At 40.8% G+C, this 20,021-nt stretch overlaps 1 protein-coding gene across 1 annotated transcript; it reads left to right on the forward strand.

The window, feature by feature from the left end:
* The first annotated feature begins 3,190 nt into the window (after positions 1-3,190).
* IFIT5 (interferon induced protein with tetratricopeptide repeats 5) lies at positions 3,191-15,449 on the forward strand. Its single transcript, XM_054572817.1, has 2 exons — positions 3,191-3,421; positions 12,332-15,449. Exons 1-2 carry the CDS (start codon positions 3,417-3,419, stop codon positions 13,773-13,775), a joined length of 1,449 nt encoding a protein of 482 aa, XP_054428792.1. The 5' UTR covers positions 3,191-3,416; the 3' UTR covers positions 13,776-15,449.
* Positions 15,450-20,021: the final 4,572 nt, after the last annotated feature.

The following is a 20,021-nucleotide window of genomic DNA, read 5'->3' on the forward strand; positions in this document are numbered from 1 at the left end:
AAGAACAAGCACGCTTAGAGGAACTTACTTCTAGGCCTGATTGTCCCACGAACCAAACGATCCAGTTTAGGGGTTGTACCTGCCTTTGGTATTGTTTCAAGCCTGAGCCAAGGCAGGCGGGGCAGAGCCACCAAGAGATAAGGAGACTTCTTTCAGGTAGAATGAGGACTCCAGCTGCGTCCTAGCTGGAGGGGGAGGGGGACGGGGAGGGGCGCGGACCTCTTTGCCGTTTCTCCGTATCTCCCAAATCCTTGTCCTGCTGCCTATACTGGGGCCGATGTCTGGCTTAGGTCGTCTTTCCTCACGGGAGAACTTACCTGTCATCAACAACCGACCATCACAGGGCCAAGCAGGGTGATATGAGGGACAGGTTTCATCTCCTCAGTGGCCTGTTTTCCCAAGGTCTCCTTGATTACTTCCAGCCTTGGGGCCCTCTTGCGAGGCTACAGTTCCTGAAACCAGACAGTGCAGTTTCCCAACATTCTAGCCCCGGTCTTTGCTCTAATTGCTAGCTACAGAGTATTGCAGGCTCCAGCTCCTTGGGGATCACCCTGGCCACCGGTGTCTCCATTCTCATAATGCTGCTAGGGGTGAAACTGCTTTGGGACTCAGGACCTCTACTCTATATACTGCTGCTTGGATTACCCACCCTCAGTGTTTATCCACAGCTCTGTATTTTGTTCCCAGCCAGACCAAATGTGATTCAGACACCTCCACTCTGCGGTCCCGTGCAGAAGGGAGGATGCCTTCTCTGACGTTTTCCTTGATGTCCGTCTTTTCCTTCATCCAGGCCTCTTCCTGAATTCCAGTACCAACTTCATCTCTGTTCAACTTTTCCTCTCCTACCTAAGTCTACCTCCTATCTCTTGCACGATGTGCTGTGAGGAGTAATTTTTTTTAATTGGGCTTATACATGGGGGTATTACTTGTAGCAGTGATTTTCACCTTACCTTGTAAGAGCGAAGATTAGGATTCTGCCCCTCAGGGCAAAAAGAAATTGCTTTTGGCAACTTCTGGAGACTTTTTTGGTTGTCACACTGCAGGGCTCTGCTGACATCTAGTGGGTATATGCAAGGATACTGCGTAAACACCTTCACCGTACAGGGCAGTTTTCCACAACAGAGAATTATCCAGCCCAAGTATCAGTAGTACCAAGGCTGAGAAACTCTGATTCACATCCATCTCCTGGAAGAGTTATTGAAACTGAGTGTTTATTCTGAAACTTGAAAAGTAACAACCTGTTATTTAAGTTTCAGTTTCCCCAGCAGATTTAGATCAGTGGCCATGTTTTACTTTAAACTTCCCTTTTTCTCTAGTTGCTGGTTTTTACATGTTCTGAAGAAGAAAACCAAAAGATAATACACTACTGATCTGCCCAAGACCCACCTAATCCAAGAGTCTGTGGAAAAAAAAAAAAAAAGATTGATACTAAAATTCCAGCTAGTGATTTCAGCATGTTAAACACCTACTCAACAGCCAGGTCTTTGTTTCTTTTCAATCGTGAAAATGTATATTTCTTTAAAATTTTTATAGGTGGCTTTTGTCTTTCTGAATTTGAATTTCTAAAACATATAAGTAGATAACTAGGAGGGTTTTTTTCCTTTGATTTTTACCATTGATTACTTGTTATCCATTTAAACCTTAATAAGCAGAGACTATCTCTTGTCTCACATACAGCGGAGAAAAAATAAGGGAAAGAAGTGGGAACAAGGGAGAAAAAACATGACCAAGGCACTGGACATTGTTTTCATTGTTTTCAAACAATGGAGCTCTATTAAATTTTTCTACATCCTTGGTAAGAAGAAAATTCTGGGTTTATTTTTCTACTGAAACCATTCAGCACCTTTTTTAAAAAATCTGGTTTCCTACTTAAGATAAATATTACAGTAGCCTATAAGCCACCACACACTCATTGCCTCTCTGATCCCTTTTACAACTTTTCTCTGTTCTCTCCACTCCAAGCACACCATCTGCGCTGGTCAACTATGCTCCAACCTCAAGGCCTTTCCACTTCCTGTTTCCCCTGCCTGGCACACACTTCCCTAGCCCCATATCCACTCATTTACCACTCTTTGGCTCAGCTGGCACTTTCTTGCTGAAACCTTCCCTCGCTCACATACAAATAGCAGCAAAATACCCTGAACTCCTACCCTCTTTATGCTTTATTTTTATTTGCCATAGAACCATCTGACATATGACACTATTTGTTCTTTATCCTCATCTCACACACTAGAAACTAACTACAGGAAGGTAGATCCCTCTTCTGTTTAATTCATCGCTATTATCAACAGTGCCTGAACAATGTGTGGCTTTTAATTTTTCAGTGATGTTTATTAAACAAGTGATGGAGGTCGAAGGGGACAAAAATTTTAGTGTATGGATATTTGGCATTTTCTGCTTACACTGCCAATACCACCCCCATCTTCACTGGACCTATAACAGGAAGCACTTTAGACAAGGACACAGAAGGCAAACACCATACAATTATGAGTGAGGGAGTATAAACCTCTCTACAAAGCAATTCGGCAGTCCCCACCAATATGTAAAATACATATACATTTTGAACCAAAAACTTATCTAAATTTACCCAATGGGAATAATAGCACAGATGCATATCATTGCAATGTTTATTGAATGAAGACTGGAAGCAGATACTTCCATTGCAGCTTAGGATGCACAAAGCTGGAAAGAGCATCACTGCCACTCTTAAGACAAAAATAACACTGAACAATCTCATTTCATTTAAATTTAGAAAGAAAGGAAGAAAGAAAGAAAGGGAGGGAAGAGAAAGAAAGAGAGAGAGAAAGAAAGAGAGAGAGAAAGAAAGAAAGAAAGAAAGAAAGAAAAGAAAAGAAAAGAAAAGAAAAGAAAAGAAAAGAAAAGAAAAGAAAAGAAAAGAAAAGAAAAGAAAAGAAAAGAAAAGAAAAGAAAAGAAAAGAAAAGAATGAAGGAAAGAAAAGAAAAGGTTAATTGAGGGGCACAGGGACTCAGGCAGACCAACGTCCAGAGGCCCAACTGCAAATCCAACTCTAAACGACCCAGAGGTCTGCAAAGGTCCCCTCCGCGGCCCCCTAAGTCCAGCTCCGAAAAGCTGGTGGGGGTGTTCCCACTCATCCTTTCCAGCAAGTTTCCGTTTCCTGGAGCTGGACTCCGCCTAGTCGGGGTCGGATTCAGTTTCTAGTTTCCTTTTCCCCCAGCTCCAGTCCTGCCTTTAACAAAGACAAACGCCCTGGCACCGAGGCGCTGCGTATCCTCGTGGGAAGCGCGGGCCCGCCCATCAGCACCCTTGCGCACACGCACAAGCTCTGCAGCTCGGCTCCCCGCCGCTCAGCAGCGCATCATCCGGGTCCTAAGGAGGAACCCCGAGGGGAGTGCAGACTGCTGCCTGCCAGGACGACCCCCGGAGCCCAGCCACCATGAGGTAAGGGCTTTCACCACTTCTCCACCCAAACTCTGCGTAGGTCTTTGTTGCAAACTGGTGTGTTTCTTTTATTCCGTTTCCAATGCAGCGCTGCCGCGGCCCATCACGAGGCCAAGCCCCACGCACCGAGCAGCTGGGTTGGGAAGCTCCACCGGAGCCCTGCCCAGGTCCCGGGCATCTGAAATCGGGCCTCTCAGGGAGGGTGTCTGAACGGACCCTTCCCGGAGTCCCGATTCTCCTAGGCGTCCGCAGCTGGGGCTGTTGGTTGGGTCGTGCGTCCAGGCGATGCGCCCTGGAAGCTTGTCCTCACCCTGAGGCCCCGGAGGTGACCGAGTTTGGTGACGGAGGGCCGAGGGCCCACGGCCGTTCCACGGGGTGTCTACGTGGCACAGGTCTCTGCAGGCCCGTCGCCTTCCTCCGCTTCCCAAGTCTGCAGCTGCCATTCCCTCATTTTGGCCGATGCAGTTTGGCCACAGCCCCAGGCTGAACATTTGTCCGCTTCTGCCATTTTGCCTTTCTGATTTCTGGGTCTAAGTTCTTCCCTTTAATGAACTACCTTAGATCCACGTACAGATTTTTATTGTTCTACCCAATCGGCTATTTTATGAGAATTTCTTTATCTGCCTCCTTTACTAATTTATGGTGATGGTGGCTTTTTCTCACCCTCTTTGGTATCCCCCGGGCTAGCATCCCACCCTGTAGGTGGTTAGTGAACCATGTGCATTTAATAAGCTAAGGAATGAAAGGTTAAGATCTTGAGCTCCTGAAGCAGAAAACCCTTTGTTCTACTAGTTGGGTGACGCAAGGCAGATTTTTAAAAGATATGTGAATTTGTTTCTTATCTGTAAAAAACTAATGGCATCCATCTCTGAGGGCTGTGGAAAGGGTTCATTGACTGCCTAGCAAATGGTATTTGACTATTGTTAGAAGTAGTAATATTAAGTCCCTAACCTGTAACACTTGTAAGAAGGGAGGGGGGTATCAGGAAGGGCCTGAAGAAACAAGGAGGGAAAGGGGGGTGCACCGTATGTGCACATATGCAGGGTGTGGTGGTGGAGGAGTGGACCCCACGGGGACCTGTCTCCCAAGGACAATGAAAGACTGCATCTTCCTGGAAATAAAATTTACTGAAAGATAAATGTTGCTTCTTTAGGTAAAATAGCCAGTCTCTGTTGGCTTTCCAAAGTTAAAAAATTAAGTAAAGTTTAAAAAGTAAAACTTCTCATGGGCAGCCAATGGGCAGAGCACTTCAGTGGCTGATGGAAGGCTCCTTTCGGACCTCACCTCCACGTTCACAATACCCCCGGCAGCCCTCCTCATGGCCTTTGAGCTGGGCTGATAGAAACCCTCAGAACAGAGGCCAGTGTTCATTTTACTCTGTGGTGGATCTAGGCAGGCCGGTAAGGACATGGCAAGTCTTGCCCATGATTTTGGTACAGTAACACCAGAAAAAGGACCAAGAACCAAAGGGGAATCATGCCAGGCTTCCCAGTGAGAACCATAGGAAACAGTTCAAAACCCATTTTCAAAACCCAAACATGGAGCCAGACAGAGAGCATGCCAAGATAAAAAGATAGCAGAGGGAAGACTGAAGTGGAAAAATGCTTGGAGCCATTAGCAGGAAGGGAAGAACTCTGAGGAATTCCTTCATGTGGAATTCAGGTGCTTTTGTGTTAAGCCTGTGCCTCTGGACTGGACATGCCAGAAGCTACCAGTACGTAAATGCATTCATTCATTCAGTCAACAAATACATATTTATTGAGCTTGTATTATATGCCTGGAATAATAGATGTGAGGGACACAGAGGTTAAAAAGTCGGAATAAGGTCTCTATTCTCATGGGGCTTACATTTAAATGGGGGAAATAGACAAACATTAGGTAAGTGAGTAAGTAATCACATAGCTCAGAAAGTAGCAAGAGCTATAAAGAAAATAAAACAGTGTAATGGCCTAAGAGAGGTATCTAGAATGGAAGGCTATTTTAGGTAGCTCTGCCTCAGGCAGCCTCTTAACTTGGGAATATTTCAGCTGAGTTACAGGAAAGAGGCAGTTACTCAGAGATTTAGGGCCAGAGCATTCCAAACAAAGTAAAAACAACAGATAGAAAAGTCCTTGAATTTGGTATGTTCAGGATTGGAGGAAGGTCAGTATGTCAAAAACAGTGAATGACGAGAGAGAGTAGCAGGAGAGAAGGTTGGATGGGTAAACAGAGCCACCTCCTTTAGGGACTTGGAGGATGTGCCTGGATGAGTATCTAAGAGTGTCAGGAAGCCATTTGGAGATTTTAAGACATCATCTGGTTTATATTTTCAAAAGTTTATTAATACTGTATGGGGACCAAGAGAGGAAGCAGGGAGACCAGATTTTTGCCCCAGTGCAAAGGAATGGTAATTGCACTTTACCTTTAGACGAGGTGAAGATAAAACTAGATAAATAGTAGTGGAAATGGAGAAGAGTGGGTGGATTTGAGATGTATCTGGGAGGTAGAATTAACAGGACTTCCTACAGGATGTGGGTGAAGGATTGAGAGAAGAGGAATCAAAGATCACTCCAGTTATTTGACCTGTAGAACTAAGAGGTGCCAAAAAAGATAGGGAAGGCTGAGGGGGGAACAGACTCAAGGGACCCGAATTTTTGCATTGCATATGTTTCTTTGAGATGCCAGTTGGACTTCTAATTGAATGTGTGAACTAAAAAATTAGATAAGTCTGGAATTCAGGAGATAGATTAGAGATAGAATAACTACTTCGGGAGGACATTGGCATGTACAATAGAAAATCTTTAATTGGATTGTGGAGAGAAGTATTTTAATTCGCTTCTCTTAATACTAATTATATCTTTGTTAATTAAGATTCTTGCACTTCCTTTGGATCACTTCTAACATATTTTTACACAGCTCTCTTGTTTGAGAGAATCACTAATTATTCCTAAGTAAATCTCTTTCTCTGCCATTCCCTATCTGAAACACTCTGTGAAGCACATCCTGGTGAGAAGTAACTCCATCTCAAAACACTTCCAACAAGGTAGAATGTTATGACTTTTAGGGCTCATACGTGAAATTGTTTTCTTAATCTGAGACCGTAAATTATCTGGCATGTTTTTCCCAATAGCCAGTCCCACAGACCTCTTCCCTGTTCTTTAAGCTGCTCTAAAATCCCTTCCTGTTTTCTTTTTGGGTCCTCCGGAGGCAAAGCGAATTTTATATACATTAGATATATTCTGTGTTTTGAAGCAAACTATTCTTTTTTAAAAAATAACAAAAAACAAAATGCCAACCCTTCAGTTTGTATATTAGAAGTAGTATACTATAATGGTTGAAAGGCATAGCTTTTGAATCAGCCACTTTATAAGTGTGTAACTTTAGACACGTTATTTAAACTGCCTGTCCTCATCCACAAAATTGTGAAAATAATAAAAGATTTTTATAAAAATAAAATGTAATTTAGATAAAGTGCTTGGCACACTACCTGGCATGTAGTAAACCATCAATGAATGGTGGCTTTAGTTATTATTTTTTTGAGTACTCATGATTCTAGACAGTATCCAAGGTCCAGCACAAACTACACCCTGTATTTATTACAAAATCATAAGCATGTAATTCTGTAACATAACAATATCACACTCAACCACACCATAAGACATTTTAGGTGAAATGTTCAAAGTAAAACTATAAATTATTACACCCATATTATTACCCTATCAACTACACTCAAGCAGGCATTACTTCTGCTGGACCTTACATATTATACATAGTGTATCTTTATACTGTTGAATTGAATTTGCAGTAAACCCAGGCCATAGGCATAAAGTTGTTTTCAAATATATCCTAGTTTACCATTTAATTTATCTCTTCACCTTGAATGAAATAGCAGAAATTTCAAATTAAATGGGAACTCTAACCACTTGGGCTAGTGGCCTTCTCATCTATTAAGCCCTAAGGCCCAGTGTCTCTGTCTCATACAGTAGCCACCAGCCCTATGGGACTGTTAAAGTTAATTCACATAAATAAAACTAAAAATTCAGTTTCTGTGTTTTACTAGCTGCATTTCAGTAGATCAGTGGCCCTGTATGACTAGTGTCTACCGTATTGTACAACATGGATAAGAACATTTCCATTGTGGAAGGAAGTTCTGTTGGAAAGCTTTAGCCCATAACCTGCAATCACTAAAAGGTGGGATCTGCATATATAGTATGTGTATATTTATATACCCAGAGAGAAAGAGAATATGAAAAAATTATAAAATTGAAATTAACAATAAGCGAATTTAAATGTCTACTAAATACATTAAGTTAACTATTAATGTTTACATTAGGTATTTATAAAAATTGGATAACATTTTGCAGAGTAGTACATTAGGAACTATGAAATGGTTTTATTTTTCTAATCACTCCCGCTAATTGTATAGTTAATCCAGTTCTCTTTTTTTTTTAATCACTTTTGGCTACTAGGGTAGTCCCTTTCCAATTCCTAAAGACTCAGTCCAATTCAGAGTAATCTCTTATTTGATTCAAAGCGCTCTCCTTGTCAGCCCCCAACGAATACTGCGATAAGGGCTATGAAGAACACGAAAATATGATAGGTTAGACTTCAGGATGGCTGGCCAGGTGGAGGTGCAGCTTTATCGAAGATAGGCAGGGGAAGACCTCTTCAGAGAGCTGAGATTTGAGCCCAAAACCAGAATTATGAGAATAAGGAAGCCCTAGAATTCTCTTAGGAAAAGTTCACAGAGTAAAGGAGTAAAAGGAAGGTACAGCTGCCCTGAGGTAGGTACACCCTTGGCATAAGAAATAATAAACAATAAAGATTTTTTAAAGGCCAGTATGCCTGGAGTGCAGTGTGTGAGAGGGGGCAGTATACAGTGAGTCAGGGAGGTAGCCGCGGGCCGGATGATGAAGGGCACAGCGACCATGGTTAGGTGTTGGGTCTGGAGATAAAGATTTGAATATTAACAATAAATAGTTTCGCTTCTCCTTTATATTCCACCTTTCTTGTAATTATCCCTCCTCTCTCCTAGAAGCATTATTTTCTCCCTTAATACTACATCGTTCCCATTGGTATATCATTAAGTCATTTAAAATAGCATGATTGAATTTTTTGACAATTCCCCCAGCCTCCCTCTGGCTGCAGCCCTATCTGTCTACTCCGTTCATAGTAAAATTCCCTGTGAAGAGGGGCCTATATTCCCCATATTCACTTGGTTGCTCTCATTATACCCTCACCCCACTCCAGGAATGTTCTTATCCCTACCATTTCATTAAAACACTTATCTCTGTCCCTTGTAACTTTACGCCTGCCGAAAAGGTGATCTTTTCTAACCTTATAGAGTCATTGTACACATCGAATATTCATCTTTCTTGAAATAAAACTTTTCTTCCTCAGGCTGTCATGAGACCACGTTTCTTGAAGTTCCTGCCTTCTCACGGATTATTCTTTCCTGGTCCCTCTCTTCTGCTTGACAGCTTAGTTTTTGACCTTTTTCTCTGTCTGTGCTCACTCCTAAGGTAATTTCATTCTAGATCTCGTGGTTTTAAAGTTCACCTGCATGCCTATGACTAAGTTTTTAGGTCCCAAGTTCTACCTTCATTCCTCCTCATCTCCAGAATTTTCTTCATTAATATCCAGCTTCATACTTGCATTTTCACTTGTCTGTCTAATAGACGTCTCAGAATTAATATTTCCAATGGTCCTCTTGGTTTATCCACTCAGCTCCTGAAGTCAAAAGCATAGGAATCATCCTTGCTCCCCTCTTTCCCTCATGGCCCTCACCACACCCAGCCCGTCAGCAAGACCTGTCAGCCCGGCCTCCAAAAGATAACCGTCCAGTCCTCACTAACCCACTGCTGCAACCTTAGAGTGAGCTCACATCATTTCTCCTTGGATTCCTTCAACAGCTGCCTTCCTGTCTCTTTCAGGAAGATTTGCTCTGGCCGTGCTGTGTGAATTTTAACTATCTCCCGGACACTCTGCCAGCCACCCATTTCCCTCTCCTGCTTTATTTTTCTCCTTCACACTTATTACCATCTCACATACTCTGTATTATCATTTATTTTTTTGGTCTTTTTATGGCATACCCCACCCTCTGTTAGAAAATGTAAACTATACAAAGTCAGGGCATTTTTTTCTGTTTTGTTCACTGCTCTATCCCCAACACTTAGAACAGTGCCCTGCATATAGTAAGCTCTCAATAAGTATTTGTTGAATAGCTTTCCTACTAGTTTCTCAGCCTCCTCTCTTGACCCTCTATTGTCCATTCTCCACAGAGCATCCGCAAGGATTTTTTAAAACCTAAATCAAACATTTTCATTTCCCTACTTAAAAATTTTTCTCCAATGGTTTCCCATGGCAATTAGAGTGAAATTTAAATCATTTGTCCCTGCCTACCGCTTCCTCTTCCTCTCCCGCCACTCTCTTTTTTTGTTTATGCTTTAGCCGTACTTTCTTCCATCCCCTGAACATGCTGGATCTGTTCCCACATGAGAGCCTTTGCACTCTCTGACACCTCAGCCCAAACCAGGGTTTCTAATCTCAGCATTACTGACACTTTGGAGTGTATTGTTCTTGGTTGCTGGGGCTGACCTGTCCATTACAAGATATTCAGCCGTTTCTCTGGCCTTGACCCTGTAGAAGCTAGTAGCCATTCCTTCTGTGGTGACAATCGAGATTATCTCCACACATGACCAAAAGTCCCCGGGGAGGCAAGATCACCCTGGTTGAGAAGCACTGACTTAGACCGTTCTACCCTCAGATCTGTCATGACTGCCTCCATTTCATTGCTGAGATGTTATTTAGTTGCCCCTTTTTACAAGGGCTGTTCCTTAACAGCCATAACTCAAGTACCCCCACCCCCACCAGGATGCAATCCCATTTCTCTGATTTTTTTTCCTTCTTAACACTTACTACTATCTGGAATTATGTTGTCCACTGATATGTATACATGTTTATTTTCTGTAAATACCTTCTGTTCCTTTCTCCTCCAGAATGGAATTACCATGAAGAAAGGGCCTCTTTCTGTCTTGCTCACTACTGTGTCCACTACAACTAGAATACTGCCTTGCATGTATGATATGAGGTGATCGATAAATGTTTGTTCATGGAAATACTACGATAGTTCCCATAGACAGTTATACAAATACATACTTACATTGTACATACAAGGGGAGGTCCTGTGTACAGCAGAAAAGGAATACATACTACATACTGTTCGTCCCCTAATGAGAGCATTTTTGAGAGAAACCCTAAGTAATTTTTTGTACATTCCTTCTGACCTTTAATTATGGCCCATAGTAGCTTTAGAAAGACTTTTCCTGATTGCCTCACTATCACCATCAGCCAAAGAAACAAATAAAACTAGGTATATTAATGAGGATTTTGTCCGTTGCACACAGTAGAAACCCAATTCAAAGTGGCTTAGGCAAAAAGAGAGAGAGGGATTATTTGCTTAATAGAAGCCCATGGTAGATAAGGTGATCCAGGCATGACTGAATCTGCCTATTTAGTCAGTATTATTACCCATCTGTCTTTTTTCCTGTCTAAGCTCTGCTTTCCTCTATGTTAGAGTCTTTATCAGGCAGGCCCTTCCCAAGAGTTTGGAAAGATGGCCATTCCAAGCTTATATTCTATCAGTGAAAAATTTTTACAAGAAAGAGAGATCGTTTCAGCAAAGTCCCATTTTAGCAAAATTATATTTTTCATTCTTCAAATAAATCACTGGGACCAAGAAATGGCTGGAGTATCTGTGCCTTCCCGCAGGTGGAGTGAAGGGTGGACACCTGTCTCAAATCACATGGACTGAGAGTAGGATGGGAGGTTGTCCCACAAAGGAAAACCAAAAGAAGGGATCCTCCCCTAGGAAAAACCACAGGCAGCCACAGCACTAGGCTGTGCACCCTTTCTGGATCGTGTCCGCAGAACTTCATCAGAGTGCTGAGATGTAATTGACTGTTGACTTACAATATAAACTCTGCATAAGCAGGGCTGTGTCTTCTGGTTCACAGTTACATCCTCAGGTTATTCAGAAGATCTTGCACAGAAAAGGCACTCAGGAATAAACATTTCCTATCTCTTCCTTCCGCCTTTGTCTTCCTAGTTCAGAGGGCAGAGTTTCCAGTGGGCCTTGCGAGGTTACACTGCACCTTGCACAGAGGGAGCTCAAAAGATATTTGAATATTAAAGGAAATGACAAGTAAATAATAGATGTCAGCCTTTATTGTTGCCTACAACTCTTAAGAGGTCAGAATGATGTGGCACTCACATGAAAACCTACTAAGTTTTCTTTTGCCTTTTTCCCATCTTTCTCTATATCTGTGACTGTCTTTCTGTCTCTCTCAAACATAGGCTTTCGCCCATCTCTTGGCATGCCTGTTCCTTTCTGTTTCTGTGCCTTTTCTCTGTGGGCTTTCCTCTCTCTCTCACTCACTCTCTTTCTTTCTTCTTCATAAATGATATATTTGTGTGGTTTCTCTGTCGCCTTCAGTGCACTTTTTTTTCTTTCTCACCCTCTCTTTTTCTCTCCCTTCACTACTCATAACACAGAAATGAAATTTTTGTGTATAGATTCATTGTTCTTCATTTCCAAGGCTAGTAAATCAAACATTTAAATTCCCCTCTCTAAAAACACATGGTCTTTGTGGGATAGTGACTGCCAAAAGGAAATAGATGTCCTGTAACATAGGAACCTTCTGGAGATGTTGTCATCTCCAGGAGTTTGCAATAAATAATGAGAATTTAATGAAATGTTCTAGGACAGAACTGCACACAGAGGAAACTAGTGTGAAGTTATAGGAGCCTATGCTTTAACTATAAGATCAAATAAAAGATAAAAGCAGTTATTAAGCAAAGAACAGTATTTAACGTTTTAAAATTGATTGTTTCCTTTATTCAAAAATTAAAAAGGATTTTGTCTTTTGACAGTGAGATTCCTAAGGACTCCTTGAAGGCCGTTCTGTTGGAGTTAGAATGTCACTTTACATGGAATCTGCTTAAGGAAGACATTGATCTGTTTGAAGTGGAAGATACAATTGGGCAACAGCTTGAATTTCTTACCACAAAATCTAGACTCACTCTTTATAACTTATTGGCCTATGTGAAACACCTAAAAGGCCAAAATAAAGACGCCCTAGAGTGCTTGGAACAAGCAGAAGGAATCATCCAGCGGGAACACTCAGACAAAGAAGAGGTACGAAGTCTGGTCACTTGGGGAAATTACGCCTGGGTGTATTATCACATGGACCAGCTTAAAGAAGCGCAGAAGTATACAGAGAAGGTAGGGAACGTCTGCAAGAAAATGTCCAGTCCTTCTAACTACAAACTGGAGTGTCCTGAGATTGACTGTGAGAGAGGGTGGGCACTCCTGAAATTTGGAGGGAAGTATTACCAAAAGGCTAAAGCAGCTTTTGAGAAGGCTCTGGAAGTGGAACCAGACAATCCAGAATTTAACATCGGCTATGCCATTACAGTATATAGGCTGGATGATTCTGACAGAGAAGGGTCTGTAAAGAGCTTTTCCCTGGGCCCTCTGAGGAAGGCTGTTACCTTGAACCCAGATAACACCTACATTAAGGTTTTCCTGGCACTGAAGCTTCAAGATGTACATGCAGAAGCTGAAGGGGAAAAGTATATTGAAGAAATCCTGGACCAGATATCTTCTGAACCTTATGTCCTCCGTTATGCAGCCAAATTCTACAGGAGAAAAAACTCCTGGGACAAAGCTCTGGAACTTTTGAAAAAGGCCTTGGAGGTGACACCAACCTCTTCTTTCCTGCATCACCAAATGGGACTTTGCTATAGGGCACAAATGATCCAAATCAAGAAGGCCACGCGCAACAGACCTAAAGGAAAAGACAAACTGAAAGTCGATGGGCTGATCGCTTCTGCTATTTTTCACTTCAAGGCAGCTGTGGAACGAGACTCTATGTTTGCGTTTGCCTACACAGACCTGGCCAACATGTATGCTGAGGGAGGCCAGGATAGCGATGCTGAGGACGTTTTCCAGAAAGCCCTCCGTCTGGAGAACATAACCGATGATCACAAACATCAGATCCACTACCACTATGGCCGTTTCCAGGAGTTTCACCGTAAATCAGAAAATACTGCCATCCACCATTACTTAGAAGCCTTAAAGGTCAAAGACAGGTCGTCCCTACGTACCAAACTGACGAGTGCTCTGAAGAAACTGGCTACCAAGAGACTTAGTCACAATGCTTCAGACGTGCAGAGTTTAAGTGCCCTAGGGTTTGTTTACAAGCTGGAGGGAGAAAAGAGGCAAGCTGCTGAGTACTATGAGAGGGCCCAAAAGGTAGATCCAGAAAATGCAGAATTCCTCTCTGCTCTCTGTGAGCTTCGACTTTCCATTTAACTACATACTCTAAGAAATCAGTGTTAAAGCTCTTCCCTCTATTTTGGGTTCTTATATTTCTGTTTATTGTTTTAATCCATTCATTATAGGGTCAATTTTTAGGGAATGGTCATTGTGTACCAGGCATTATGTTAACTACTTTATATACATTATGATGAATCATTGGCTGTTTTCTACTTTCTTAATTAAAATACTCTAATTCTTTAAGGAACAGCAACATTCCAGCTGTTGTAACTTTTAAAAATGGCATAGCCATTATGACTGTATCCCCTTTATCTCTGCTATTTATAATAATGTTCTGATTAAGTTTTGTTAAATTTCCCATATTCATGCAGTGAGAATAATCCTACATAAATCTTTGACACCTAGTTCAGGAACACTGTTTCAGGGGTGCCCATTTATATTAAGTTCTTAATTATGTAGCATGTAAAAGATGGAATCTTCCCAGCTACAGATGTTCTGACTTTGAAGAGGATATTTAACCATTAACCTAAAGAATCCTCTTTGTTGGAAGAAAAAAGTTCATAATAAAGTTTGTCATCTCTGATGACTGCAATAAAAGAAATAACTAGAACATGAGAAAAAAAGATTTCCTCAAATACAGAGCTTTGGGATCCATGAAAAATCAGAAGTATTATCTCCCAAAATGTTAAGTAGCTAGAAACAGATGTGAGGGGAAAAATGAAGAATGGGAAATCATTAGTCTCGAGTTTCTCTGGTTCTTTAACTGGAAGAATAAACTTACACTGAATCAAGATGGAGTTTTTTTTTTTCAAATTAGAATTGCAGTATTTTTAGGTTATAATCATTTGAGATTAAAAATCAGACCAGTTGAGAAATTGGAAAGAAAGACAAGCAAATGCATAAAAGTCCCTAGTCTAGTGATTTAGTATTGGGTCTGGACTGGGTAGAGTTCTTATACCCCTCATTTCTGGCCTTTGGTTAACTGTTTTAGAATTCCAGGTTACTTCTGTGACGCTTTCTCTTTTGTCTGAAGTCTTCAGGTTGACATATTTTCCTGTTGATCCTCCGGGAATAGGTAAGCCCAGCTTTCAGTTTCAGTATCTCCCTTCAAGGATCACTGTTGAAGGGCTTTTATCCCAAGGGACTTTTTCAGTTGGGATTTGCTTAAAGTGACTTCTCTGATGTTGTTTCTTTGATTATATTTACCACCAGTATTAGTGGAAAAGTGTGCCATGTTACTTAATTCTCTATACCTCCAGTGTAGCTCTTAAAACTAACGTGTGTGTGTGTTTTAATTTTTGTTGCTATTTTTATTTTTTATTTCTATTACGGTTTTCATTATTATAAAAGTAGTGAATTATCATTGTAAAATTTCAAACAATGCAGAAGTGTATGAATTTAAAAATACGAGCACTCCCTTCACCCTACGCCAATTCTGCACCCCCAAGGTAAACGTAACAATTTGATACATACTTTCCAGATAGCTTTTCTATGCACAAACATACTTATATACTGCAGTGTAGCTCATGAATTAAATTTGTTTAATGTTTGTTTTAAGTCCCCGTTGTTTTGTTTATTTTGCTCATTTGTTCATTCGAAAAGGAAAACAGGGAAGGGAATTATCTTTAAGTATTTTAGAAATTCAAGACTAGCATATATTATTTTGCAGAAGTCGTTTTCCCTCATTGGGTATAATGTTGTAATCAAGGTTATGTTCCCAAGTAGGCATTTGACATGTGGCAAAATACAATTATGGTATCAAAACAAAGATAAAACTATAAGCCTCGATATCTAAAGATTAGACTTTGAGGTCTATGAAATGATTTTAAAATTTACTAGATATTAAAATATTGAAATGTATAAGAAGTTATGCTAAGAAAGTATAAAATCAGCATATAACAAACAACTATAAACATTGAACAAAAAGTGATGTTTATAATAACTAAATTTTGTCACTAATTTACTTATCTTCCTAAAGTTTATAACTATTTAGAAATAATTTCATAGGCTTTTGGGTTTAAAAAAGACCTCAGAGTTCACCTTTATCAATTAACCATCAAAACGTCAAGTTTTGATGGTTTGAATTATCTTCATAAATGATACTTTCATCTTTAGATAGTCCATATTCTTAGAAATGTATTTCCACCATTTAACTGAAGACTTATGGCCTGAAGTTTATATATTTTAGTCTGTCTTTAGGTACCTCAATGATCTAATCTTTTTTAGACAAACCAAAAATATGCCCAGGGAAGTGGTTATAGTTGCTCTTCGGCATAATTTCACCCTTCTGTTTAGAGAAGTGTTCCTCTTTCTTAAATCTCCAAGGTGATCTTGGAAACTGTTTTTGTTGAACAGTTAAAGCTATGCTACAAGCCTCACAAAAGCTAAGAAAAATCCTTTCATCAAGTGAATCACCTGGCAGGAAAGCTGGCTTCAGAGTAGTGGAGCCCTTCATCATACTGTCTGTCCCCCCTGGGTGCGGAACTAGTCTTGGCAGTTGATCACTTGCTCTCTGCTAGAATTTCAAAGGCAATATAAGCAGTCACTGTTCCTTTCTAGATTAAGTCCTTGAAAATTATCTCAATTTAAGAAAAACTGCGTAGACCCACAGAACTTCAGAACGAGCAGAACCCTGAGAAAATGCCTGCTGTAGCCAACTGTGATAAAAAAGCTGGAATCCAGGTTGGTGATGTGACTTAAGATTTCATAACTAACTACCTTCTTCTGGTTCAGCATCACTTCCCTATTTGACAGTTTCTACCTATAATCAATAATATTTGTTGCACCAATTCAACCTTAATTGACAGTTTATCTGGTCACGATGTGATTATGCTACGTGACATCAGCCGTGACACAAGCAGGTCCAAGGATGGTTCTTTTATAGAGTGTGCTTATTGAGATTAAAAAACATGACAAATATAAAACGTTAAAACGTGGCATGTTCTTTTTACAATTGGTGGATTATAAGAAATGAGAATCCATTGGCCTAGAAAATTAGAATAGTCTCCTTTGAGTAGTTCAAGGGGAGCACTTTGTAACCCTAATGTGGCAGCCATGAGAAGCACCTCTCAGATCTGCAGCAACAAGGATTATCATTGACCGAGGGTCCCATCTGCTCCACGCTGACATCCATCATTGCATTTTGCACTGAGGCCAGGCTTCCCAGCATGGCAGGGATGTGAATTCAGGCCCCGACCCGCGAGAGGCAGGATTCCTCTGACAGGTGACTTGTGCTCAAGGATTCCCCACCGGCCTTGCCATATTTTCCTTACAACAATATTGTGGTCTGAGATGCTTCCACCTAACTTTTCTTCCTTCTCTCTCTCCTGCATCACAGTCTGCTGGCTCCCCCAGCCTCTCCCTGCCCCCTTCCATTTCCTTTCACGGGTGTTGCTACAATAAATTTTCTCTAATTAATACTCTTCTGGTGTCTGCTTTTGGAGGTCAAATTGACTCATCTAGTGAAAGAAATGTAATTAGATGACTCATTAGATGTACGTTAAATCTTTACATATTATAAACGCCATTTATTTTTCAGCTTTTTGGGTACTTATGGTTAAAGAACAGAACATCAATCTTTCCAACTTTGATAATGTTTGAAAAAGAAAGGGAGGAAGGAGGTTAAGGGAAGGCTAGAGACCACAAAAACTCGTCTTACAAAAAGGGAAGTCAAGAGATAGTTAAAACTTGATGAAATAAAATTTTATGCATTATAAATAATAAAAGTTGAACAATGAAAGTAAAAAATGGGAGGAATTGGGATATGAGTTCCTTAAATTCAATAATTAATCCTCACTTAGCAGGAAATCAATAAATAGATGAAGAAAGAGCATTGTAAGCACCCCATAGACACCCATTGCAAGTTGGGATAGCATCCTCCCAAAAACCCGACCTTTCTTCCTTTCTCCTCCCCACAGAACAGCAGAGCCAGTTTGTATTTAATGGCCACGGTCTTTTATGAGTTAACTGTAACACTCCCTATTCTCCTTTCCCCTGTTCCTCTCCCAAGGCCACAATCTCTCATTCCTCTCCCATTCTCTCCTTAGCCAAGGTTCCTGGATTAATGAGATGGGATTTCTTTTCCTTAGTTTACTTTTTCTTGTGAACAAGCTATCCACCTGCACCTTATCATTTCTCCAAACAGAACTACTACCTCCTTTGTCAGTTTCAGAGAAAAATTTGTTCTTTGAGCATTTTGTTGTATTTCAAGTAAATTTTAAAAACAGTATCTAATTCCTCAGAAGACACACAGAAATGCAAGTGTGCCCGTGTCTGCTCTAAACCTAGGGTTCCCCTATAGTCCTCTAGTGTTGACTAGAATTCCCAACATCTTTCACAGTGGCATGTAGGCAGAGTGAGCAACAAGATAGTGAAAGAGAGATGTGTGCTTATGGGAGCACACAGGTGCCTCATGGATAAACTCTGAAGGACAAGCATGGGCTGATGGCACTTGGATTGAACACTGAGCACACTGGCCTTTCCTGGCCTTCAGAAAAAGCTATTCCTATACCAGAGGGTAAAAGAGAAGGTATAGAGATGAACACCTAAGAAGCTCAGAAGTGAGCTTTGTAGACCAGTTCCCTTTATGTACACATGTCTCTACCTCACCACCAGATTGAAGCAAAGCCCTTAGAGGAAAAGCTAATTCAGCCACGTCTATAGATCCTAGTGACACATGAATAAACAGCTAATTCTTACATAGTATATAATATATGTACCAGGTGTACTATTACATGGATCAAATTTATAAAATTCTCATGAAAGTCCTATAGACATTTTTATTGTTTCCCTTTACATATCAGTAAACTGAATTTTAGATTAAGACACAGCTCATGAGAAGTCGGAAAAGTATTTAAACCCTGGAGTCTGGTGCTAAAATCTAGCATTTAATCTCTATGCGATATTTTCTAAATAGTCTTAAAATTTTGAATGAAGACTGGAAAGATTGGATCAGTCTTTAAAGAAACTTTAGGCGAATGCTGCAAAAAAGATCACACTGAGCCTAGACAAACTACAATCATAGATCACCCAACGCTGTTTTACATACAGCCCTAAACCCCCCTGGGAAGAAACATGAAAGGGAGCTAGCTGTCCACATCAGCTGACCCTTGATGCTGGGGTTAAAGCTGCTCCGAAGCGCCTGGACAGAATGGCCTAAGAAACCAAGGGACTCAATCTAAGAGGCCTGTCTTAAGAGTTGGATGTTGGAAATCAGAGATTTGGAATACATTCCTCAAACTTCCTTTGGAAGGCTGAGGAGCCAGTGAACAATTAGAAGCCAGGACACCCAGCCTTTTGTCTTTACGGAAAAGGATATACCTCCCATGCACACACCAACCACAATCACAGCTGGATTTGGCCAGGCTGGGGAGCAGCACAAGAAGGCGGGTGTGAGTGCTGTGCCACCCGTAACCACTAGAGAGGCTGAGATCGCCTGCCTCTTCATATCCTCTGGGTTTGCCTCGAGCCTCCAAGTCAGTGTCTTTCGAAAGTGCCTCTGAGCCCCTAATTCCACTGAATATTAATTGAGTTTAAGAGTAGCTTCACCCCTCTTTACATGCTTTCCCTCTTCCATACCACATTAACTCCAGCAACCTCGTGCTTCAGTCTCATCAAAACAACAAAACCTAAAAAACCCCAAAATAAAAATCATAGGTAATGTGTGTATAAAAACCCTTTATTGAGAAGATTTTGGGAGAGGAGAATCTACAACTTAAAGCTTATTAGATAATTTGTAGTTTTCTTTTGAAAGAGAGAGTGCCTGCATAGAAGGAGAGACTGAGAGGGAAGGGAAGAAAGGGAGGGAGAGAGGGAGGGAAGGAGGGAGGAAGGAAGGAAAGAAGGAGGAGGACAGAGAAAAGGTAAGACCCTTAAACTTTTTTTTAATGTTCCTGCCTCTTTCCATGATTCTAGGCCTTACTGCTTTTCTTAGCTGTACTCTTGAAATATAAAGCAATTCCATCATTTTACTTAAACAGCGATTCAGTTCTCTCTCATCCTCATACTCAGCCACGGACCCATCTATGCATAACCAAATGCATCAAACTGCTTAGTTCAACAAAGAGGTCTTTTATTTGAACATGATATACTCTCCTTTGAAGGGAATTGTTATAAGTAAATAGCATCTCCTTGTAATTTCACAGGAATTACATATTTTAAAGTAAATTCAATGTTATGATTTGTGTATAGTATAAGAATGACGTTATGCTTCTAAATTGACACAACATATTCCCCTATGTCATTTTGTTTCAACATTTCTCAAAATTTGAATTCTGATGTGTT

The sequence above is a fragment of the Pteronotus mesoamericanus genome, unplaced genomic scaffold (assembly GCF_021234165.1).
Source record: "Pteronotus mesoamericanus isolate MK-2021 breed Mesoamerican mustached bat unplaced genomic scaffold, CSHL_Meso_final contig_24, whole genome shotgun sequence".
In the NCBI taxonomy this organism is placed as follows: domain Eukaryota; kingdom Metazoa; phylum Chordata; class Mammalia; order Chiroptera; family Mormoopidae; genus Pteronotus; species Pteronotus mesoamericanus.